The sequence below is a fragment of the Phocoena phocoena genome, chromosome 18 (genome assembly GCF_963924675.1).
Source record: "Phocoena phocoena chromosome 18, mPhoPho1.1, whole genome shotgun sequence".
In the NCBI taxonomy this organism is placed as follows: domain Eukaryota; kingdom Metazoa; phylum Chordata; class Mammalia; order Artiodactyla; family Phocoenidae; genus Phocoena; species Phocoena phocoena.
In genome coordinates, this window is record NC_089236.1 from 33,304,029 (window position 1) to 33,330,335 (window position 26,307).

A 26,307-nucleotide genomic window follows, 5' to 3' on the forward strand; every position below is an offset into this window, starting at 1 on the left:
TTGTAGTATATCAATTATGGAATTTCAAAGGAATTTTTACTTGCTCAGATGTTAATTACTTAATACCAAATAAACATTCCAGGACTAATGTCTTCATGGGTTGGATTATGTATAGGGAAAATATTGCTGAAAAAGGATCAAAATATAGAAGTTTGTGATTTGTTGTCACCTGTCTTCCTATAGTTATCTTAAAATTGTCATAATTATTTGTTTTGATGTCAGAGAAAAACAACTATTGAAATAATGTTGAAAATACTCTTTGTAGCTATTCCACAGCAAAAAAGCATTAATCTCTAGTAATTTATGTGTACTTTTTATAAGTTTCTATTTCCAAAGGATGAACATAGGAGAGAATAAGAGAGAAAATTGTCTATTGATATGCTTCAATTTTTTTTTCCATGTGAGATATCTCAAGTGTCTGCTAAATGAGTTTCTTTTTTAAATCCTGAGTGATCTTTATAGCAAACACAAATTCTAAAATTATAACAAATTCTAAAATTATAAGTCTATTTTATTTTTGATATATCTACTAGCCACCAAAAAAACCCAATAAATGTTGGAAACCCTTATTTGAAAGCCAGTTTAGTACATCTTTGGAGTCTTAGCTTCCTTTAATGGGCTGATGATATTATGCTTGTGAAGCAAGGTTGTCATCTAGTGGTGTTTTCAAGTAGTACATTCTTCAGAATTAGCTCTCTAATACATCTTTAGCATTTTCAAGGAAATGCTTAACAAAAACAAATCTAGGTTTCAAATTTTCAGAATTTAAACACTTTAAAATATTTTACATTATATATGACTTTACAAAGGATTATCCCTAGAACCTTTTCTGATGTCCATATCTTAATCTTTAATATTGGGCCCCCAGATTTTTGTCTGGCCACTGAAATGTTGAAGTTTGAGTAATACGGATGTTAATCATGATGTATCAAGGCATTTCATAATGCTTCACATCTCTACTGAAGTTACTTGCTTAGAAAAAAGATCCTTATATAGTACTAAGCAGATTTTTTTTTTACTTTTTGCATATTTATCCTTTCCATTTCTGTGCAGGTTAATTTTTTGAAACATTTGCACATAAAATGTTAAGGTTTTAAGGTCTTTGCTTTTGGTGTTTTTATTTTTGTAATATAAAAATTTGGAAAGTTAGCAGAGAAGAAATTAGAATAGATATTCCCATGTGTAGAAAAAATTTAATATCATATTAACTAAATGGTGGAAGTAATATACATTTGTGCATGCAAAGAAATCATAAAAACTAAAAACTGAAAAAGGTGCATTTTAAAAGATAGTTTATATTTGAATAAAATAAATCTTATATAGAAAATAGTTCACTCACTAAGATGAACACTAATTACTTGTTACTTAGAGGTCCTTTATATAATACATATCTTTATTTGATCCATTCATACATAAACCATAGAGAAAATTAAATTTTAAGCTAGTGTTGACTCAGGTCCTTATTGTAATTGTTGGAATAAAGATTGTGGTATTCATTTTGGCATAGTAGGTGGCCACTTAACCTAAAGAAGGGAAGAAAATGGTAGTGATAGAAGTGGTACTTTTTTTTAGGGAAATGAAATAAAAGACCTCTTTTTTCCTTTTTTGCCATTTGGGTCATAGGACTCCCCCCTTCTGAATTACTTTTAATAGAATTCTGATCCTCCTGTTTGCTGTGCTTAATACCATAAATTCATTCAACTTAATGCTGGTGTACCAAGTTATATTCTGGTTGGTGACTCCCCCCCCACGCCCCCTCACCAATGTATTTATAAATTGTATTGAGTATATTCATTTAGTCTGTACCAGGTTATTTGAAGCAAATTTTGTGCCCCAGTTTTTTAAAAAAATATTTATTTATTTGGCTGCATCAGGTCTTAGCTGAGGCACGTGCGATCTTTGTTGCCGTGTACAGGATCTTTAGTTGCGGCATGTGAGATCTAGTTCCCTGATCAGGGATCAAACCCGGGCCCCCTGCTTTGGGAGCATGGAGTCTTAACCACTGGACCACCAGGGAAGTCCTTGAGCCCAAATTTTTATTAGCCTTGTTACCTTAACTAATCTTATTACTCTGTGGTTCATAAATAGGAGTTCATAAGCCATTTTCCTTTATCCTAAATGAGGGAATTAGCAAGTTATTATTTCAGTGTTTTTGACTGGGTACAGCAAAAGCCTATAAGAAGCCTATAGCAACCAAAATTTTCAGCAGGCATGTTACAGACCACTTACACTGTGGGGCTGGAAACAGGATATGCAGAGAGACCTTTGTTTGGGTAGTTTTTAAAAATTATTTTTTTAATGTCCTGGGAATTTTCAGTAGGTTGGCAATGTTCATATTTGCTAAGATGAAAGATACCTTTTAATATAAGTGATTTTAAAAATTACCTGTCATGTTTTATTCTCTCCTGTCCCTCTATTGGCTTGAGTAATTGGGAGTTAGTTATTATTTTCTTTGTAGCTAAGTAGGGATTCATTTATAAAATTCCTATTTTGGTATTTGGATAACCTATGTGGGCTAGTAATCTCAATGTACCAGCAAATAATCATGTATAGATCAGAGACCACAAAAACCACATGAGGCCATGTGATTTGGGTATTCTTCAGAGACACTTAAGACCATCCTGTAGCAGTCATTGTCCAGATATGTCCTTTATTTTTGATTGAGTCCCTATCCATTTGGGAAGAATGTTTTCACTCTTGATTTTCTTATTGGCATTTTAAAGAATTTTCATGTGTCATCAGCCTAATTTGTATGCGTGATAATAGATTCTGTTTTTGATTATCTTAGGAATTCATGTCTCAGTTCAGACTTGAATGGGTATTCATTGCTTGGACGGGTACAGGTAGGTGGAGGGGAAGAAAACTTCAGTGTGCTTTTTTAGTATTTCTGGCCAATTAGAACATTTTTCCCCCTAAAAAATATATGTAGTCTGGAAATCTAGGTAAGGATGAGTTATCATATGTGCAGTTTGAAGATAATTTAGGCCAAAGTAAATGATTTGATGATAAATCCGGTAAGAACACTATTTACATGCATAAATATGTTTATTGCTGTCCAGGGGTCGTACAAAGTGACCTAAAAGACAGTTCTTTTCCTCTTTTGCTTGAAAAGGATGTCAGCCACGGATATTATATCATTTGAGAGACACTTAGGGCACAACCCTGCATGTCAAAGACAAGTTGAAAGTGTATAAGAGCAAACAAACAGATAACTGAAATAAACCAATACGATTAATACGTACAAAGTGTGTGTGCCACATGCAGACTGAAGCCTGTTTTGTTTGGCTTGTACATTGCTTTGCAAAAAACTAAAAGCTAAAAATGAGAAAATCTGACAATGGCTGCTTAACCTATCCTCATACAGATAGTCACTGGAGCTGCCCCTTTTAGACGGGCACGTACCCTTCAGTTTGTTGCTGACCTCCTCATTATGTGTACATCATAGTCAGTAGTTAAGTTAGACTCAAGGATTTTACCTACTTCCAGAGGAATGGATCAAAGGAAAATTGGCACTCTTCCCTTGCAGTTAGGAATCCACTTACTGGTAATGGTGATCCACTATCTGGATCTAACAAGTGATATTGAAACAATAGTATTTGTTTTTATCACAGTTTTCTGTCAGTTGAGATTCTTGAACTGTAGTTTGGGAATGTCTGTTTTATATGCCCAAGTAACTTTAGAACATGAGGTAAAGATGGTTTTAGCAGTGAGACCCTTCTTATTAAATATATTTTCATTATTTGTAATAGGAAACCACCTCTCCCCCAAATTGGTGGATAGTATTTGATTTTAAAGCTTTTACTTCTTAAGTAAGAAGAGTTGCTCAGGACTAAAATTAAATGACTCTGAGAAAGTCAGAATTTTAAGATTTATTTATGAAAATAAGAAGCACTTTCCAAAACCTTTTAAAAAAATTTGAGTGTTTATTAAACTGTGATTTAAAATGGAATTGTTTGAAGGTAAAATTAAGGAGAAATATTAGTCTATTCTGTGAGTATCATGTAGAAATTTAGCCCTTTAGTGCCTTACTTGTCAATAAAATGTATTCCAATGTATTTTTAGTTCAGAATAGTAATGAGTGGTTTTATAATGTTACTGTTCTCAAATCTCCACCAGAGGAGAAAAAAAGTATGTGCTTTGGGGGCTGTTGTAGTCAACAAGAGCTCTCTGGGGTTTGTTTCTTCTTTAAGGCCCATGCCCTTGGGTTTGCATGCTCAAAGACGGCACATGGGAACTGATTATGACTCACTTCCCTTGAGGTCCATCGTGCAGTTGTGCACAGGGATCAGATCTGACACGCCTGTGCCAATTTTAAATTCCTTTTTTTCCCAGTGACCACATTAAGGCTGGTGAATTGTGTGTTGTTTTGTTCTTTCAGTTGCTGTGTTCCTGTAGTGCATCTTGAAGCTGATCTGGACATAATACCTTAGTTTTATCACATTTTTTATTCATTGATGATATTGGAGTCTTAAATGTTTACAGAAACAGAAAGATTAATTTGTAAATCTCAAGTTACAGTTAATTTAGATTTAGTCCTGTGAAAATGGTCCAGTATTGACAGAAGGATCACCAAGATGTTACTGGGGAGACCTGTGAATGGGTCTCCTGTTTCTTGATAATTACAAAGTAAAACTGTGAGGCTCAAGTCCTTTGATTTTTTTTTTTTTTTTTTTTTTTAGTGTGAAGGGTGAGGAAGGGAGACTTGTAAAACTTGGAAATTGAGACTGAGCCATATTTTATAATTTGGAAGCCTTCTCCAGGCATCGTTTGGAAGAAATCACATGATATTTGATTTATACATGGATGAAGTCAAATTTACACCCCCTTATCTCTTCTGCCTCCAGAATTTTTGTTAGATAGATGTTTCCTTTTTATATTTTGCAGGATAGGTATTTTTATTGTTGTAACAATTTTTGAATCTCTTAATCGTAGTTAATATTAGTTCCCTGATCTTTGACTATGAAACTAGGCCTATTCTTATTTAATATACTTTGGAGACACTGATTGAATTTACCTAGTTGTGCTTTTTTGTGTGTGTTGGTAAAGTGTCTACTTGATTAAAAAATTGATTTGTATAGATTTGACTTTTGTTTATGAGAAAAAAATCATATTCCTGATGTTAGCATTAGTTGTTAATAAATAAAAATTGTGTGTTGTAATGAAAAGACTGCTAAACTGGGAATCAGGAGGCATTTTTGTTTTAACTTTTCATAGCTTAAGTTTGTATTTTGGGGCAAGTTTAGGTTAACATCTTTGGGCGTTCTTCATCTGTAAAATTGAAGAGTTAAACTTTGATTATGTTTTAAGATCATTTCCAGTTCACGTGACATCCTATATAATCTTTTAATTCTAAAGAGTTGCCTTTCTAGAAAACAGAAGTATTTTATTAGTCATTGCATATTATTTCCCCACTGTAGGAATTTTGAAAGTTGTGTTTTTGTAATTACTCAGTCAACATTTAACATAGCACCCATATCCCTCTATGCACTGTTGCTTCCTACAGTAAATAAAATATGTCTCAACCTATACTGACTTCTCATCTCTTCCCCATTTTCCAGCCATAACGTTCCAAGTTATTACCTCTAGAATGTGCTTTATACTTTTTTACTTCCATGTTGTTGGTCATACTATTCCCTTTCTGTGCACTCTTTTCCATTCCTCAGCCACTTTGAGCCCCCATAACATTTTGTTTATAGTTATTTTGGCATTGTATGATAGCTTTTTACATGTTGTGTTATTCTTTATGTGAGACTGTAAACTCCTTGAAGAAAGATGTTTATTTTTCATCATTTTACTGATCTTATTACTGGTTCACATAGTGCTTTTCACATAAAGGGGGAGTTAATTAATATTTGTAGAACTGAGTTTGTAAGATGGTTAGTGCCGGATACAGTCAATGGCTATGAATGGTGAAAAATTATCAGGGTAATAAGGAAATGAACTTAGCCATTCTGATTTAAAGCAGTGTTTTAGCCATCTATGCTGACTGCAAACATTGTATTCCATGGTCACTCATGTACTATTTATTCCTGCCTCCCATCCATTCATTCTTACTGACTCATCTACATACTTAACACTTCTATTTTTCTCTGTAGCCCACTTAACTCCTTGCCTTCATTCATCATTGTAGTTTAGCACTGCCATGGTCTTCAACTTTTAATAGTATCTAACTTCTTTTAACACATTCTTGCTTTGATTTATATACACATTCCTTTCTTTTACCTCCTTGATCTTATGCATAGGTTTATCAGCTTTAATTTTCTATTGCTTTTTGTACTCTCCTATTCACATTTCTTTTCACTTGCCCTTTTACTTTTGAGAAATCATTCATCCTATGTTTCTTAAAGGTATATGCTCTTTGGTTGCTGTCTTCAGGTAAAGTTTACATTGACAAGTGTCTTAGAATCAGCCTAAGGTTGGGGGTTGATGGTGGAATTGCTGGCCACCAGGAAGAGCTGGAGTTAGCTCTGTCAGACTAGCACTCCTGTATCTTTTTTTTTTTTCATCTTTATTAGATTATAATTGCTTTCCAATGTTGTGTTAGTTTCTCTCGTACAACAAAGTGAGTCAGCTATATGTATGCCTATATCCCCTCCCTCTTGGGCCTCCCTCCCACCCTCCCCATCCCACCCCTCTAGGTCATCACAAAATACCGAGCTGACCTCCCTGTGCTATACAGCAGCTTCCCACTAGTTATCTGTTTTACACATGGTAGTGTATATATGTCCGTGTTACTCTGAGTTCATCTCACCCTCCCCTCACCCACCTGTGTCCACAAGTCCGTTCTCTAAGACTGTGTCTCTGTTCCTGCCCCGCCACTAGGTTCATCAGTACCATTTTTCTAGATTCCATATATATGCGTTAATGTACGGTATTTGCTTTTTTCTTTCTGACTTCCTTCACTCTGTATGACAGACTCTAGGTCCATCCACATCACTACAGATGACTCAATTTCATTCCTTTTTATGGCTCAGTAATATTCCATTGTATATATATGTACCACATCTTTTTCATCCATTCATCTGTCTATGGACATTTAGGTTGCTTCTGTGTTCTGGCTAATGTAAGTAGTACTGCAAGGAACATTGGGGTACATGTATCTTTTTGAATTATGGTTTTCTCAGGGTATATGCCCAGTAGTGGGATCTTTTTAGTGGGAGAATGTCTACAGTGGCAATGCTAGCATCAGACCTTTGGTTACAGGAGTATCTGATACTGATTACAAAAGATGCTGAATGTTAATGGGCATTTTTACAGGTGGACTTTTGGGGGGATGATATCTGAATTGTAGAATTTATCAAAGAATTTCAAAATGACTGTATTGGGTGTGGGTGAATTGGTAGAGATGATTTTTCCCCCCTTTGGATTCAATAATCTTTTTACTCTTGAATTAATTATTGTCTGCTACAGATGTATGGTTGGTTTGGACTGAATAAAAAATAACAAAGGGCAATAAGACAATGAGTAAAAAAAACTGAAAAGGGACAGGAAAAGTGAAAGATGTAAGGTAAAAAGTTGCCTATCTTTGTGCTATTTGGAGTCAGTAGTATTTATTGAAAGATTCTTGGGAACATTATGTTAGAGAAAGGGGACTTGAGAAGGTAATGTGAGAAAGGAGCCCAGAAGAAAGTTTGTTGGACTATATATATTTAAATCTATGTTGTTTTTGGTTCTGTTTTTATAGCACATCTCAATCTCTTAAGAGTTTACTGTATTACTAAATATTTAAATTGGATATTGTATTTGTATAATAGTAAAGAGGAGCTCATTCATTCCTTAAGAAGTATATTGATGGTTAAATAGCTTTTCTCAGAAAACATATGGGTACTTTTATTAACACAGTATCCCTTTAAAGATATAAAAGAGGAAAAATACGCATTGCCTATCCTGTTCTATCAGATAGTAAATAAACAGGGAGTATCCAGGACGCTTTTTGCCTCGTATTTGTAGTGGAAGCATTTTATAGTAGAGAACAAAATTGCATGTAGACTTAAGAAAATAATTTTGGTTAATTTTGATTTTAGAAGATATTAAGCCATTTATTTTATTTTAACAGGTATCTTTCAGATGAAGGCATTGAAGCATGCACAAGTTCTCCTGACAAAGTCAATGTAAATGACATCATCCTGATTGCTCTCAATGTAAGTTTTATTTATTAACTTATAAATGTTTTAAATCTGGAAGCTATATTTATGAAAAATATCTCATAGAATAAACTGAATTTTATGATGAGAAAAAATCATAAATCATCTTGCATTTTTATTGTCCATTTTAAGTTGCAGGGATGTTTGTTGAATTTGGTAATCTCATATAAGCCAATTATTAGAAATATATATTTCTTTAACATCTATTACTCAGAATTCAATGAAAAAGGGAAAAATGCAGTTAAAACTCCTTTTTTTTTCACCCTGTGATCAGTTACAGAATTTCATTACATTTACAGTAGCTATGTAATAGCAGTAAAAACTGATCATATTCATGAAAACAAATTGACATTTAATTTACATAGAAACTCTAGCTAGGTTATAGCTTCTTGACAGTTGTATTTTCTCTTTCAAAGTAACTTTTCCTGTTGATAAAAGTAGTATATATGGTACCATACGACTACTTCAGAAAATATAGAAAAGTAAGATAATAAAACCAAATAATTACCATTAATGTTTTGGTGTATATTTCTTTCCAAGCTCTTTCCCTCTACCCATTTGTATAGTTGTATCTTATCTATAATTGGGATTGACTTTTGGATTTTTTTGAAGAGTTATAAAAATTGTTTGAAGTACAGATGTAAGTAAATTAATATTCTTTTTTCAATCTTGCAGTTACCCTATGGGAGTTTTTTTTGTATCACCTTTGCAGTCATAGTCTATTAATCAACTTCGTATACTATGATACATAATCACTGAAATTCAGAAGAGAATTACTGTCTGATAAATCCATTATGTCACTGCAAAGTAGGTTTAGCATAAAGCAGAAAGGGTGACAACTGATAAGAACATGTGAAATATAAATAAATTTATAACTGTATAACTTTTCAAATTACTTAAATTTATATTTACATAATTAAACTTAGGTTTAAACATAAAATTTATATTTTGAAACCCGTGATTTTTTTAGCTGCTTTGAAATTTTATTTAATAAGACCAACAGGTTATCTGTGACTACAAATGGAAATATTTGCTAGACACTTTAACTTTCCTTGATTTGCACCCAAATTAGTGAATTTTATTTTCAAAAAATGGTATAAAGAACCCTAGTTTCGGGTTTCCCTGGTGGCGCAGTGGTTGAGAGTCTGCCTGCTGATGCAGGGGACACGGGTTCGTGCCCTAGTCCGGGAAGATCCCACATGCCGTGGAGTGGCTGGGCCCGTGAGCCATGGCTGCTGAGCCTGTGCATCCGGAGCCTGTGCTCTGCAACGGGAGAGGCCACAGCAGTGAGAGGCCCGCATACCACAAAAAAAAAAAAGAACCCTAGTTTCTTTGTTTATTTAAAAAAAGTCCTAAAGATGATAGGAAAAAGGCTTTGTGACAATCTTCTGTTCTTTTTTATTTTTCTTATTTATATACATAGGTAAATAGCATTGAGCTATGTATAAATTGGGTATGAAACTAAGTAAAATAAGTCAACATGAAGTATTTGTCCTGTGTGCATAAGAGGTACACGATTATTTTTATCTTAGTGAATTAATTTGTCTTTATAATTTTCTTTAAAATATATAGTTAAATACTGCAGTCCAAAGCTATTATGCGATATAATAGGATAAAAAAAAATACTTTTAATCGGGATGAAGTCTACACCAGACAAATAATCTAAGGTTCAAGTTTATAACCTTTAAATAAAATCAGGTATATACAGTGTTTCTGTTGAAGTTTTATAACTTTCGAGTGATTGTGGGATGTTAATCACTAATTGAGAAAGACTTGCATTATTAGTTCTTACATACAACTTATTACATATTGGGAGAATAATCTATGCATAAGCTTGCTTATGTTCTCTTCCGCCAGTGGGAACACACTGAATTTGTTCCTTTATCTAGCAGTGAACAAAGCAGTGGTATGTATATGGTTTTCCTGCCCAGGGAAGTCCATTAGGCTATTATTGGGCTGCTTAGGAAGGTACTCTCTGCTTAGCATGAAATAAAATTCCAGACTCCCCCCCTTTAAAAGCAGGTGTTTACCATAGATCACATTGTTAACACAAATAATTTAGGCAGTGAACCACAGTTTCAGTTAAGGAATGGTTCAAGTGCCAAGTTCCCAGATGACACCTTCAGGCCGACTTTGTAAGCTGGCCCTTCTAAAGACAGCAGCCTCAGAGCTGCTGTGTAACTCTTTTCTGCATGGGTTTTTATGTTGAAAGGAGGGAGGTTCTTAATTTTTTCCTCTGTAGAATGAGGAGTAAGGATATTAAGAAATAACCTTGAAATTCAGCATGTAGTTTTGCGTTTAAATTCCTGAATTATTCAGAAAAAAATTAAATGATAGCCTAGTCTTAAATTACTAAGTAATATGTAACAGTAAAAATTTTAAAAGATTATTTTTAAATTTGTTTTAAGATTCTGTGTAATACAAAATGATTTGCCAAATAGATATTCTGCTGAAATTACTTGAAGAAATAGGAATCTTGTGTGCATGTGCACAAGTGCGTGTTATAGGTTAAATATTTCTCCTGCATAATTGCTTATTCACTATAAATTTATTTCTGGACCCAGTTATCCTAGTGACCCTGATATAACAGCATCTGAATCATAGAATTGCCTTTGCAGAACTCTTAAATTGACTTTGAATTTAGGATGTTTAAAGATTTGGTAGGTCATTTTCATCTTGCTAAAAGAACAATGAAATAACATTCCTTATATGTGTGTAAGGCACTTTGAATATATTGTCTCCTTTTAGCCTGACAACAGCTTTGGAAGATAGAATTGGTAATATATTTTCCATGTTACAGAGGAATAAATTAACTGGATTTAGAGAATTTCTGACGTGTCCCAGGTCATATTAGTTAATTACAGTATGTAGTAAATCAAAGTTGAGGATTTTAGTCTAGTGCTCATTTCTCATTTATATTAATGCCTCATTTTATTTTAATTTTTTAATTAGTGATAAAAAACAGAAATGAAGGACCATGATGCATCATAAAATTTTTATATATTATGTTTTTTATACATATTTAAATATTTCAGCTTTTGAGTGACTTCAAGATAATACTTATGTTTTTATGAACTGTTAGTTGTATTATTGACTTGTACACGTTCAGATGATAACAATATGCATGTTTTATATTCGCTAAAGTAAACATCGCTAACATTCATTAAATGCTTACTGTTTGCAAGTCATTGTGCTGAATGCTTTACATGCATTATTTAATCTTCAAAACAATCCTAATATAGGAAATGCTAGTATAGGAAAGTATTTTTTTCCCCATATGTTGCTTAGTATTTTCAAAGTCAAAGCCATGCAACATGAGGTATGGTTTATAATTCTTTCACTCTATTATTGGGTGGAGGCTGCAAAAAGGATAAACCTGAAACATTGTTAAACAAATATTTGGGGCTTAGTTTACCTGGCAGTTCCATTCAGTGAGTTTTACTTAGGAGTGATCCTTGCATTACATTGAGAAATAAATTATAAATCATTGTAGTAAAAGACTGGAAAGGATCTGTGAGGGTTGTATAACATGTATGCTTGTTTCTTAAGCTGACCATATATGGATATTTCAAGTAAGAGGATATTCTATTATTGTAGGTGTTCAAAGAAGACTATCCTACTTCTCTATATGTAATCCTTTTATAATACAGTAATTTTAATCATCTAGTATTTTCTCCTTAAGTGTAATATAAATTTCTCCCTTATAAATTTTGTGATTAAATGCACTCTAAGTCTGTTTTGTTTTGCTCTTGAGGCAATGAAGAGCTTCTCTTTACTATATTTAAGGAATAACAAAACAGTACAAATTTAGTTATTAATCTAACCTCACTATCTCAAGCAGCGAGATAATTTCTTAGCTTAAATAATTAGGCCTTTTTCATGAGTAGTATTAGTTTTCTTCTGATCAAATTTCTTACTTTTCCTTTAGTTTTCACTTCTTCTTACTTAAAGAAGACAAAATCCTGAAAAAGTCTGTTTTTTTTATGTAGACTGTGTAGTTGAAGTTCTGTTTTTATGTCAGAAATCCTACAACTATATCTTAGTCCTATGTTGTTCTTTTTTGTTTTGCTTTAGTTTGCTGAATAATACGTACTTGGGAATTTTCATGTGGTTAGTCATTTGTTCACAACTTCTGTTTCTGTAATTTGTTTAAAAAGCAAATGAAATAAGTATTTACTACAGTATAGTTTTATGATTTCTTGCTGTTGCAGTGGTACTGTTCTCTGGGATATTTTTATGTTGTGTAGCTTTGTTATGTCATAAGTATCACAACCTATAGAGTAATGTGTTTTCATGTCTCTGCATATCAAGGTTAGATAGAATTTAGTTGTCAAAAATATACTCTGTTTATATGTTCAAAGTAGTCATTTAGTTTTGGATTGTGGCATTAGTTTTTTTAGTAAGACTATATAGAGTCATAAAATCAAGTTTTAGATTTTAATAAAGAAGACTTAGTCAGTTAAAAGGGTATCTAGAGAAGTATGACCAGATATAAATAAGGCCTTTGATGTACTTTAAACAATGTATGTATGGGACTGTGTTATTAGAAAAGATTGATTTTATATATATATAGATCTCATAATCAGTTGAAAGACATTTATTTAAAGTTTGTTCCACACACCTTAAGTAATTTTATCTTTTGTTGGTGAGTGAAATTAGATTTAGAGTCACTTTTCTGTATAATTTTATGTTAATAATAATATTTTTATTTTAGACAGACTTGAGAACAATTGGCAAGAAATTCCTCCCCAGTGACATCAATGGTGGAAAGGTGGAAAAGGTAATGAAGAATGTTAACTTCCTGAATTATGCTAAGTACAATAAATATGAACATCTACTAAATTACTGGAATTGTTTTTTGTCAATGAAGACTGCAACTTCAAAATATTTTGGAGGTGAACAAGTCACAGAGTTATCATTATAGTGACTTCCTATACACATGGAAAATTATTAAAGCTTAAACTTTTGGTGACTTTTCAACATTTAAAAAAAACTTGTTTCAGGAATTGTAACTATGACACACTTACTTTACATGTGAGACTTATCAGATATTATTGGTGCTCAGGAAAAGGACCTTTTTGTATCTTTTTATTTTAGTTACCTGTTAACTGTATTTGTTTAATGAACTTATTAATATAAAACTATAAGATTGGGAAAGAGTGTTAGGAGCAATTTGGCAAAGCTGTGCATTTGGTTGCTGCTATCATTTTGTGTAACACATATATGTATTCGTGTTATGAATTTTTTCAGTGATGTTTTTAAAATACAAGGATACAATTTTTAGATACCAACTAGTCAGTCTTTTACTTCTTATTCATTTGTATTCAATTTCTTCTTTTTATTTGAAAATACATGTAAATTGCATCAACCAAGAATTTTATATGTGTTACTGCTCACTTTTTGTACTATTACGGAACATCATTATCTATAGTTTAAAGAAATACTTTGAATGTATATGTTTTGTGTTTGAATAAGTATTCTTATCATTTTAACACTCAGATATTTAAGATAGTTGCTGTACCTCAGATATTTTAAATTTTAGATAATTTTAAAAGGTCTGAAATGTAACAACATATTTTTCACATTTTCCCTTATGCAGTAGATGGTAATCATTTAGCTGGAAAGAAAACAAGAGTTTATTTTATAATTTACAGTAGTTTTTGAAGTAGATACTCAGAGAAGAAAGTTCTACAAACTCCTCAGCAATTCATTTTAATGTTTAACAACACTCTGTGTCAGCAAACTTTAATTGTATTTTAACCTAAATTTCTTATGATGCAACTTGAAGTCCATAACGTCTTCTTTGTCTTCCCTTAGGGGAAATAGAGAACATCTGGTTACCTTCCCTTGTGAATAAGTCTTCATATACTTGAAGCCTTGTAAATGTCAGTACCACAGGTTTCTTCTTGCTAAAGCCATCTGTCTTGGTTCCTCTGTTTATTCTGTCTCAGGCATTCCGTTCATCTTCATTGTTCTTCTCAGAGTCCTCTCCAGTTCCTTACATTTCTTTTTCTGGTTGTGGTCGTAGTTCTCAGAGTTCAGCATACATCAGAATCATCCTGAGGCCTGGCTAGAACACACATTGCCAGCCTCTAACCTCTCCCACTCCCACACCTCTGTCTCCGTTGAACTGGGATAGAGCCCGAGAATTTATATTATGAACAAGTTTCTGTGGGATGTTGATTCTGCTGGTCTGGGAACCATAATTAGAAAACTTCTGGGGTATAGAACTCCAAATTATGCAGCAGTCTTGGACAGGTCTAATGAATGCAGCAGTTCTTTACAGGAAAAGTAACTAACATCAAAGCAGTGGCTGCACATCCTTATGCTAGTTGATTTAAGAAAACTAGCATTCTGGATTATCGATTTTCCATTGTTTCTTCGGGTGTCTTTAGGGATTCTCAGAACCTATCTCTGCTATAAGCTCATGGAGAAAGGTACTGATAAGAGTTTTCTCTTCCTCCAACTTCTCAGAGCATTTTTTAAAAAATACTTTATCAGTTATCTATTTTATACATATTACTGTGTATATATCAATCCCAATCTCCCAATTCATACCACCACCGCTCCCCAGCCCCGCTTTCCCCCTTGGTGTCCATACGTTTGTTCTCTACATCTGTGTTTCTATTTCTGCCTCGCAAACTGGTTCATCTGTACTGTTTTTCTAGATTCCACATATAAGCGTTAATATACGATATTTGTTTTTCTCTTTCTGACTTCATTCTGTATGACAGTCTCTAGGTACATCCACATCTCTACAATGGCCCAATTTCGTTCCTTTTTATGGCTGAGTAATATTCCATTGTATATATGTACCACATCTCTTCTTCATCTATTCATCTGTCTGTGGACAACTAGGTTGCTTCCGTGACCTGGCTATTGTAAATAGTGCTGCAATGAACATTGGAGTGCATGTGTATTTTTTTTAAAATTAATTTTATTTATTTATTTATTTTTGGCTGCGCTGGGTCTTTGTTGCTGTGCATGGGCTTTCTCTAGTTGTGTCGAGTGAGAGCTACTCTTCTTTGCAGTGCATAGGCTTCTCATTGCGGTGGCTTCTCTTGTGGAGTACAGGCTCTAGGCATGTGGGCTTCAGTAGTTGTGGCACACAGGCTCAGTAGTTATGGCTCACAGGCTGTAGAGTGCAGGCTCAGTAGTGTGGCACACGGGCTTAGTTGCTTCGTGGCATGTGGGATCTTCCTGGACCAGGGCTGGAACCCGTGTCCCCTGCATTGGCGGGTGGATTATTACCCACTGTGCCACCAGGGAAGACCAAAAGGTGCATGTGTCTTTTTGAATTATGGTTTTCTCTGGGTATATGCCCAGTAGTGGGATTGCTGGGTCATATGGTAATTCTACTTTTAGTTTTCTAAGGAACCTCCATACTGTTCTCCATAGTGGCTGTATCAATTTGGCTGTATCAATTTACATTCCCACTAACAGTGCAAGAGGGTTCCCTTTTCTCCACACCCTCTCCAGCATTTGTTGTTTGTAGATATTCTGATGATGCCCACTCTAATCAGTGTGAGGTGATACCTCATTGTAGTTTTGATTTGCATTTCTCTAATAATTAGTGATGTTGAGCAGCTTTTCATGTGCCTCTTGGCCATCTGTAAGTCTTCTTTGGAGAAATGTCTACCTAGGTCTTCTGCCTATTTTTTGATTGGGTTGTTTGTTTTTTCAATATTGAGCTGCATGAGCTGTTTATATATTTTGGAGATCAATCATTTGTCTGTTGATTTGTTTGCTTATATATTTTGGAGATTAATCCTTTGTTGATTCCTTTGAAGATATTTTCTCTTATTCTGAGGGTTGTCTTTTCATCTTGTTTATAGTTTCCATTGCTGTGTAAAAGCTTTTAAGTCTCATTAGGTCCCATTTGTTTATTTTTGTTTTTATTTTCATTACTCTAAGAGGTGGGTCAAAAAAGACCTTGCTGTGATTTATGTCAGAGAGTATCCTTCATATGTTTACCTCTAAGAGTTTTATAGTGTCTGGTCTTACATTTATGTCTTTAATCCATTTTGAATTTACTGTGTATGGTGTTAGGGAGTGTTCTAATTTCATTCTTTTACATGTAGCTGCCGAGTTTTCCCAGCACCACTTATTGAAGAGACTGTCTTTTCTCCATTGTATATCCCTGCCTCCTTTGTCATAGATTAGTTGACCATAGATGTGTTGGTTTATGTCTGGGCTTTCTATCCTGTTGCATTGATCTATATTTCTGTTTTTCTGCCAGTACCATATTGTCTTGATTGCTGTTTGTAGTATAGTCTGAAGTCAGGGAGCCTAATTCCTCCAGCTCCGTATTTTTCCCTCAAGATTGCTTTGGCTGTTCAGGGTCTTTTGTGTCTCCATACAAATTTTAAGATTTTTTGCTCTAGTTCTGTAAAAAAAATTCCATTGGTAATTTGATAGGGATTGCATTGAATCTGTAGATTGCTTTGGGTAGTATAGTGTTTTTCACAATATTGATTCTTCCATTCCAAGAACATGGTATATTTCTCCATCTGTTAGTGTCATCTTTGATTTCTTTCACGAGTGTCTTACAGTTTTCTGAATACAGGTCTTTTTTTTTTTTTTTTTGTGGTACGTGGGCCTCCCACTGTTGTGGCCTCTCCTGTTGCAGAGCACAGGCTCCAGACGCGCAGGCTCAGCGGCCATGGCTCACGGGCCCAGCCGCTCCACGGCATGTGGGATCTTCCCAGACTGGGGCACGAACCCGTGTCCCCTGCATCGACAGGTGGACTCTCAACCACTGCGCCACGAGGGAAGCCCTGAGTATAGGTCTTTTACCTCCTTACATACGTTTATTGCTAGGTAATGTATTCTTTTTGTTGCAAGGGTGAATGGGATTGTTTCCTTAATTTCTCTTTCTGATCTTTCACTGTTATTGTATAGGAATGCAAGAGATTTCTGTGCATTAATTTTGTATCCTGTAACTTTACCAAATTAATTGATTAGCTCTAGTAGTTTTCTGGCTGCATCTTTAGGATTACCTATGTATAGTATCATGTCATCTGCAAACAGTGACAGTTTTACTTCTTCTTTTCCAATTTGTATTCCTTTTATTTCTTTTTCTTCCCTGATTGCCATGGCTAGGACCTCCAAAGCTATGCTGAATAATAGTGGTGAGAGTGGACATCCTTGTCTTGTTCTTTATCTTAGTGGAAATGCTTTAAGTTTTTCACCATTGAGAATGACGTTTGCTGTGGGTTTGTCATATGTGGCCTTTAGTATGTTGAGTTAGGTTCCCTTCCCTCTATGCCCACTTTCTGGAGATTTTTATCATAAATGGGTGTTGAATTTTGTCAGAAGCTTTTTCTGCATCTATTGTGATGATCATATGGTTTTTATTCTTCAGTTTGTTAATATGGTATATCACATTGATTGATTTGCATATATTGAAGAATCCTTGCATCCGTGGGATAAATCCCACTTGATCATGGTGTATGATCCTTTTAATGTGTTGTTGGATTCTGTTTACTAGTATTTTGTTGAGGATTTTTGCATCTATATTCATCAGGGATATTGGTCTGTAATTTTCTTTTTTTATAGTATCTTTGGTTTTGGTAACAGGGTGATGGTGGCCTCATAGAATGAATTTGGGAGTGTTCCTTTCTCTGCAATTTTTGGAAGAGTTTGAGGATAGGTGTTAGCTCTTCTCTAAATGTTTGATAGAATTCACCTGTAAAGCCATCTGGTCCTGGACTTTTGTTTGTTGGAAGATTTTTTTTTTTTTTTTTGCGCGCTACTTGGGCCTCTCACTGTTGTGGCCTCTCCCGTTGCGGAGCACTGGCTCAGAACGCGCAGGCTCAGCGGCCATGGCTCACGGGCCCAGCTGCTCCGCGACATGTGGGATCTTCCCGGACCGGGGCACGAACCCGTGTCCCCTGCATCAGCAGGCAGACTCTCAACCACTGCGCCACCAGGGAATCCATGTTGGAAGATTTTTTTTTTTTGAAGATTTTTAATCACAGTTTTAATTTCATTACTTGTGATTGGTCTGTTCATGTTTTCTATTTCTTCCTGCTTCAGTGTTGGAAGGTTGTACCTTTCTAAATTTTTTGTCCATTTCTTCCAGGTTGTCCATTTTATTGGCATAGAGTTGCTTGTAGTAGTCTCTTATGGTGATTTGTATTTCTGCAGTGTCCATTGTAATTTCTCCTTTTTCATTTCTAGTTTTATTGATTTGAGTCCTCTTCCTTTTTTTCTTGATGAGTCTGGCTAAAGGTTTCTCAATTTTGTTTATCTTCTCAAAGAACCAGCTTTTAGTTTTATTGATCTTTGCTATTGTTGTCTTTGTTTCTATTTCATTTATTTCTGCTCTGATTTATGAAATCTCTCCTTCTACTAAGTTTGGGTTTTGTTTGTTCTTCTTTCTCCAGTTCCTTTAGGTGTAAAGTTAGTATGCTCATTTGAGATTTTTCTTGTTTCTTGCTATAAATTTCCCTCTTAGAACAGCTTTTGCTTCATCCTGTAGGTTTTGGATCATCGTGTTTTCCTGGTCATTTTTCTCTAGGTATATTTTGATTTCCTCGTTGATGTCTTCAGTGATCTCTTGGTTATTTAGTAACGTATTGTTTAGCTTCCATGTGTTTGTGTTTTTTATGTTTTTTCCCCTGTAATTTATTTCTAATCTCATAGTGTTGTGGTCTGAAAAGTTGCTTGATACGATTTCAATTTTCTTAAATTTACTGACACTTGATTTGTGAACCGAAATGTCATCTATCCTGGAGAATGTTCTGTGTGCACTTGGGAAGAAAGTGTAATCTGCTGTTTTTGGATGGAATATCCTATAAATATCAATTAAATATCTGGCCTGTTGTATCATTTAAAGCTTATGTTCCCTTATTAATTTTTTGTCTGGGTGATCTGTCCATTGGTGTAAGTGCAGTGTTGAAGTCCCCCACTATTATTGTGTTACTGTCGATTTCCTCTTTTATAGTTGTTAGCATTTGCCTTATATATTGAGTTGTTTCTATGTTGGGTGCATGTATATTTATAATTGTTATATCTTCTTCTTGGATTGATCTGTTGATCATTATGTAGTGTCCTTCCTTGTCTCTTGTAACATTCTTTATTTTAAAGTCTATTTTATCTGATATGAGTATTGCTACTCCAGCTTTCTCTTGATTTCCATTTGCTTGGGATATCTTTTTCCATCCCCTCACTTTCATCCTGTATGTGTTCCTAGGTCTGAAGTGTGTCTCTTGTCGACAGCGTATATATGCGTATTATGTTTGTATCCATTCAGCAAGCCTGTTTCTTTTGGTTGGAGCATTTAATCCATTCACACTTAAGGTTATTATTGATATGTATGTTCCTGTTCCCATTTTCTTAATTGTTTTAGTTTTGTTTTTGTAGGTCCTTTTCTTCTCTTGTGTTTCCCACTTAGAGAAGTTCCTTTAGCATTTGTAGTAGACTTGGTTTGGTGGTGCTGAATTCTCTTAGCTTTTGCTTGTCTGTAAAGCTTTTGATTTCTCGATAGTATCTGAATGAGATCCTTTTCAGGTAGAGTAATCTTGGTTGTAGGTTCTTCCCTTTAATCACTTTAAATGTATTGTGCCACTCCTTTCTGGCTTGTAGAGTTTCTACCAAGAAATCAGCTGTTAACCTTATGGGAGTTCCCTTGTATGTTATTTGTTGTTTTTCCCTTGCTGCTTTCAATAATTTTTCTTTGTCTTTAATTTTTGTCAGTTTGATTATTATGTATCTCGGCATATATCTCCTTGGGTTTATCCTGCCTGGGACTCTGCGCTTCCTGGACTTGGGGGCTGTTTCCTTTCCCATGTTAGGGAAGTTTTTGACTATAATATCTTCAAATATTTTCTCAGGTCCTTTCTGTCTCTCTTCTCCCTTGGGACCCCCCTTAATGTGAATGTTGATGCATTTAATGTTGTCCCAGACGTCTCTTAGGCTGTCTACATTTCTTTTCATTCTTTTTTCTTTATTCTGTTCCACAGCAGTGAATTCCACCATTCTGTCTTCCAGGTCACTTCTCCATTCTTCTGCCTCAGTTATTCTGCTATTGATTCCTTCTAGTGTATTTTTCATTTCAGTTATTGTATTGTTTGTCTTTGTTTGTATGTTCTTTAATTCTTCTAGGTATTTATTAAACATTTCTTGCATCTTCTCAATCTTTGACTCCATTCTTTTTCCGAGGTCCTGGATCATCTTCACTATCATTATTCTGAATTCTTTTTCTGGAAGGTTGCGTATCTCCACTTCATTTAGGTGTTTTTCTGGGGTTTTATCTTGTTCCTTCATCTGGTACATAGTCCTTTGCCTTTTCATGTTCTCTATCTTTCTATAAATGTGGTTTTCATTGCACAGGCCGCAGGATTGTAGTTCTTTTTGCTTTTGCTGTCTACCCTTTGGTGGATGACGCTATCTAAGAGTCTTGTGCAAGCTTCCTAATGAAGGGGACTGGTGGTGGGTAGAGCTGGGTGTTGCTCTGGTGGGCAGAGCTCAGTAAAACTTTAAACCACTTGTCTGCTGATGGGTGGGGCTGAGTTCCCTTCCTGTTGTTTGTTTGGCCTGAGGTGACCCAGCACTGGAAGGGACAGGCTCTTTGGTGGGGCTAATGGCAGATCCAGGAGGGCTCATGCCAAGGAGTACCTTCCAGAACTTCTGCTGCCAGTGTTCTTTTCCCCGTGGTTAGCCACAGCCACCCCCCACCTCTGCAGGACACCCTCCAACACTAGCAGGTAGGTCTGGTTCATTCTCCTATGGGTTCACTTCTCCTTCCCCCTGGGTCATTATGCACACACTACTTTGCGTGTGCCCTCCAAGAGTGCAGTCTCTTTTTCCGCCTGTCCTGTCAAAGTCCTGTAATAAAATTCCGCTAGCCTTCAAAATCTCGTTCTCTGGGAATGCCTTCTCCTGTCACCGGACCCCCAGGTTGGGAAGACTGATGTGGGGCTCAGAACCTTCACTCCAATGGGTGGACTTCTGTGGTATAATTGTTCTCCAGTTTGTGAGTCACCCATCCATTGGTTATGGGATTTGATTTTATTGTGATTGCGCCTCTCCTACTGTCTTGTTTTGGCTTCTCCTTTGTCTTTGGATGTGGCGTATCTTTTTTGGTGAGTTCCAGTGTCTTCCTGTCGATTTTGCAGCACTTAGCTGTGATTCTGGTGTTCTCTCAAAGGCAAGTGAGCGCACGCCCTTCTACTCTGCCATCTTCTCACAAAGTTTTATAAGTGGTCTCTTCAGAATTTCCTTTGAATGTAGCTAAGAAAAATATATATATAACTTAGAATATTTGAATCTAGAATTTTCTTTGCCAAATTTTATCCTTTGAAATTTTTTTAATGCTGATGTAGATTTAGTTTATACATAAAATGAAAAGATAGAAAATAAACTCTGTTCACATGAAACAGAAGTAGAGTGGGATTAACTGCCTTTCTGCTCTTCCCATTTATATTTTTCCTTCAGACGCCAAGTATAATTCTCTTCACATTATTCGTGAAAATGTTTTGAAAATTAATTTTAATAGAATTTTTAGAAGCCAACACACGGGAATTACTCATTTTATTTGCCTTTGGTTAAAACTTCATACATTATATAAAAATATAACTACTTTCAGGCAAGAGTAAATGTTTAAGGAATGTATTTTTGACATGAATTACTTGTGTGTCTATCTGTAAAATAAGACTAATACAGTAAAAGTTGCTTTATTTGTGCCTTTATTGGAAAGCTTTATTACTCAGCACTTCATCATGTTAATGGTGACAGAGTCATTAAGACATGGGTCTAGACACTAAAATTATATAATAGTTCTTATTTAAAATAAATTTTAAATAAAAAATTTTAAATAAATTTTATTTTAATGTGTGCATAAGATAAGCAGAGTATTTGAATAAGTAATCTTCCTGTTCCTTGAACATGTCAGATTTTGGTATAAAATAATATTATTTTCTAATTTTCTTTTAATAGTAAAAAAATAGCAAATGAAAGAAAGAACTGTATTACCTAGTGATTTTCCAAATAGATCATACTAGAAACTAATTTTGCAAAAACTAATTTAGACAGAAAATTTAAAGTGTGAGATAGACTAGCTGTCCCAGGAAGCAGAGGCATGGTTTTGCTGTGCTTCAGATACGATGTGGAGAGGGAGCAGAAAACAGTAGGGGCTGGTAACATATTGGACAGATACAGATTTTAGAATTATTGGACTAGATTTAAATTCTCATTCTTCTGCTTATTATGTTTTTGTGACTTCTGGTACTTATTTAATCTTGCCAGATTTTAATTTTCTTATCATTCAAATATTATGTCCCTTATGACATTGAAGAATTAAATGACATAATCTATGTGACATCTTAAATGTAGCGCAATGTGTATGGCAAGTATTGAGCATTATGAGACATTTAGGATGGTATTTTTGTCCTGGAGATCTAAGAGTGCATGTTTATTACCTCAGTTTGTTTTCTTGTTACTTAGAGATCTCCAAGGGAATGCAGTAAATGAAGTAAGGCAAATGGATACTTCATTATTGACTGTGTTTTAGCCCCAGCCCCTAATGCAGAACTTTATCACTTGAGCTAGGTTGATCTTAGTATAATAGAATCAAAGTAGGTCAAATTTCTGCTTTATTTCTACTAAGTTCCATGCCTGCCTGTGGTATTACCACTCCTAAGAGAGAAAGCCAAAGAAAAAAGAATTGGAGCGCATTTGCCCCAGTATTTAAGAAGCAAATCCTTAAAAAGCAAGAGAAGAGAGGAGGCTGTCTTTTTAGGAGCTACTTCCATTAGTTTTGTGTGGGTCCTTTAAAAGAGCCGTAGCCCTGTGTCTTCTATCCCCCTTGGAAGCTTATTCATTAGGCCCCAGGCTCCATCCAATGTACTAGAGATTCTGCAAGACAGAGCAGTAATCCTCTTTAGAAGTAGATTAAAGGAATGTAGAGAGGAATCTTCAAACTTCTTCTCCTGAGAGGCCAAAAGTAAATGCTTACATGCTGTGTATTGTTATTATCATAACTAATAAGACTTAGATAACAGCATTTGGAAAGGAAGTGTGGAGAGAGCTATGATCCGGTAGGAGAGATGGTAGGTCTGTAGTTAGGAGTAGACAGTTAATCCTGGAACATTGTATTTACATCTGTTTTGTCCTAAGACAAACTGGAACCTTCAGAAGGGCATTGTCATCTGAAGTTTGAAACTGAAGTCTTAATAATTCTGTTATCACTGATTATTTTGTGAGGAAGTAGGATGGCCAAAAAAATGCAAGTAACTTTGTTAGTAATTAATGTAATAGTTCTGTTCACATTATTTTCTCTTTCCTCCCATCCTTTTTCTTTTTAACATCTTTATTGCAGTATAATAGCTTTACAATGGTGTGTTAGTTTCTGCTTTATAATAAAGTGAATCAGTTATACATATACATATGTTCCCATATCTCTTCCCTCTTGAATCTCCCTCCCTCCCACCCTCCCTATCCCACCCTTCTACCATTCTCTTCTTAATATTATTTTGCAGTTCGCATATTTTCTCCTTAAGGTTGCTTATAACCTTGATGCAAAGGTTTCAGACAAATTTAAAAAGTAGTGAGAGTGGGAAGATGACACTTTTCTCCAGGGTTCTAAGCCTAAGCTAGATTTTCCCATAAGCAGTTTATGTTTGACTTTTAGGCCATAAAGGTTTTTAGAGTGGAGCAATATGTGCCGAGGAAGCTATGTGCTGCAACTTATGAGTTTTTCAGGGCAGGCTTTGTATATCTAGATATTACAAGGTTCTGGAATATTTAACTTGTAAGGTAAAAATCATGGAAAGAAGTCATGACAAAATGGAAGTAAAACTATGCTTCCTATAAAACTGTTTAATATTTTTCATATTCTTCTCCAAGTTTAATATTTTGTTGTAGTTATTTTCATAGCTTTAGCCTTTGAACCAAGGTGTAGAAGTTAATTATAAAATATAGGTTAATGTAAAAATGCTTTATTACCAGTCCAGCTGTGTGAGAACTTTAATGCATTACTGTGAAGCCCTAACAGGAAAGGCTTTCCAGATCTGTGTTTATTTTTTTCATCTAAGTTTTAGGACTGACAGGCTGTATATGCATCTTTTTTTTTTTTTTTTTCGGTACGTGGGCCTCTCACTGTTGTGGCCTCTCCCGTTGCGGAGCACAGGCTCCGGACGCGCAGGCTCAGGGGCCATGGCTCACAGGACCAGCCGCTCCGCGGCATGTGGGATCCTCCCGGACCGGGGCACGAGCCCGTGTCCCCTGCATCGGCAGGCAGACTCTCAACCACTGTGCCACCAGGGAAGCCCTGTATATGCGTTTTTAAATGTGAAACTGTGATTAAAGGCCTAATTTTTCCAGATAGAAGTGACCTTCTCAAAGCCTCAGCAACACCAACATCAACCACAAGATGGCTTCACTGCCTTAAAATTCAAACTGAATGCCCTCTCACCCTCAGACAATATAGAACTTGGATGTTTTCAGAAAAAAAATAATTGAAAAATGTTTTAAGTTAAATAAATTGTGTCATGTTTTATATATGTTAATAAATAATACAATTTACCAGTGTTTCTTTTAGTGAGTTATTAAAATTAAACATGCACTTTTAATTTTAGAAAAATGGATTACTAAAATTCTGATATTACTGTGCTTTATTTACAAGCACTTATTGGTAATTATTAGTAGGACTTCTGTGTAGTTTGAAAACAGCTGCACAAAACAATCTATAGAATTTATATTAGATACTCTAATAATAATTGAAAAACAAACTGTTCACTTTTTTTTTTTTTCCTAATTCTCCCAGAAAACGAAAAGCTATAGCAGTGAAGGATGGAAATAGGCAAATGACACATTGAAAGAAGTGTTACTTTTGCCTGGAGTCCCACAATGTTTTTCTTGTAATTGATTGGCTGTACTTGCCCTGATTGAATAAAAGCAAATTATCTGCTGTGCTGTTACTTTGATGTATAAAGTGATGTTTTTTCAGGCGATCTCAAGTTTGGGAAAACCTATTCAATATTTTGTTGTCTTTTTGTCTATTACTAGACATTTATAATACCCTGTTTTTAAAATTTCTAAGGGGTAGAAACTTTTAGATCTTCTAGTAGGTATACCACCATATTTATGATTCAGGAAGTTTTTCTTTTATTTTTATTTATTTATCCATTTAAACTCTTGACGTATATGAATATCAGTTGAAAAATTTGAAACCAGGATTAGGGACTACCTTCCCAAAGCTATTTCTTTCAATGTTCCTTTTGCTTTTTTTTTTTTTTTTTTTTGCGGTACACGGGCCTCTCCCGTTGCAGAGCACAGGCTTCAGACACGCAGGCTCAGTGGCCATGGCTCACGGGCCCAGCCACTCCACGGCATGTGGGATCCTCCTGGACCGGGGCACGAACCTGTGTCCCCTGCATCGGCAGGCGGACTCTCAACCACTGCGCCACCAGGGAAGCCCTCCTTTTGCTTTTAACCTGCTTTCTTCTTGACCTTTATTGGTACAAGCCCCTAACTTACCTAAGAGAACCCTGGTTTTCAGTAAACACTTCTTCTTTCTCTTTATTGATAACCTACTTTGTGCCAGGTCCCATGTTAAATAATCTGTGTAATCTTAAGAACAGCATTGCAAAATAGAAATCATTACCAGTCTCTGTTTTACTTTAGAGATGAGGGAACTGCAGCTTTTCTAAAATCATAGTCTTTTGTTGCTATAGGGCCTTAATAATTGCCATGTGAATGGAATGTTCTTCCCTCAGCTGTCAGGCAAACTGCTATTTAGTCTTCAAATTCCAACTTGAATGCCACTTCTCTTCTAATTTTCTTGACCTCTTTTGAACAGAATTAATTTTTAAGAGTTATTCCCACTGCCCTTTATACCTACATGTTTTTAGTATGTAACAAATTTTATCATAGTTTTAGAATGTATGAAACAAAGACAGACTTTGGTGTGTGGCATATCTGAGTTTGAATTCTAATTCTGCCTCTTACTGGCTGGGTAACCTCTGTCAAAATACTTTATCCTCTGCTCTCAATTTTCTCATTTAAGACACACAAATGATCCTAATATACTTTCTAGTTCTGGAGGTAAATTAAATAACTTACGTAGGACTTCCCTGGTGGCGCAGTGGTTGAGAATCCGCCTGTCAATGCAGGGGACATGGGTTCGAGCCCTGGTCCGGGAAGATCCCACATGCCGTGG

General features: G+C 35.2%; 1 protein-coding gene across 1 annotated transcript in view; it reads left to right on the forward strand.

Annotated features, from left to right (window-relative positions):
* TDRD3 (tudor domain containing 3) overlaps window positions 1-26,307 on the forward strand; it is a 201,642-nt gene that overhangs the window by 75,863 nt on the left and 99,472 nt on the right. The window contains exon 2 of the mRNA XM_065896180.1: window positions 8,057-8,141. Within this exon, the coding sequence (XP_065752252.1) occupies window positions 8,057-8,141 (85 nt within the window). The remainder of the gene's footprint in view (window positions 1-8,056; window positions 8,142-26,307) is intronic.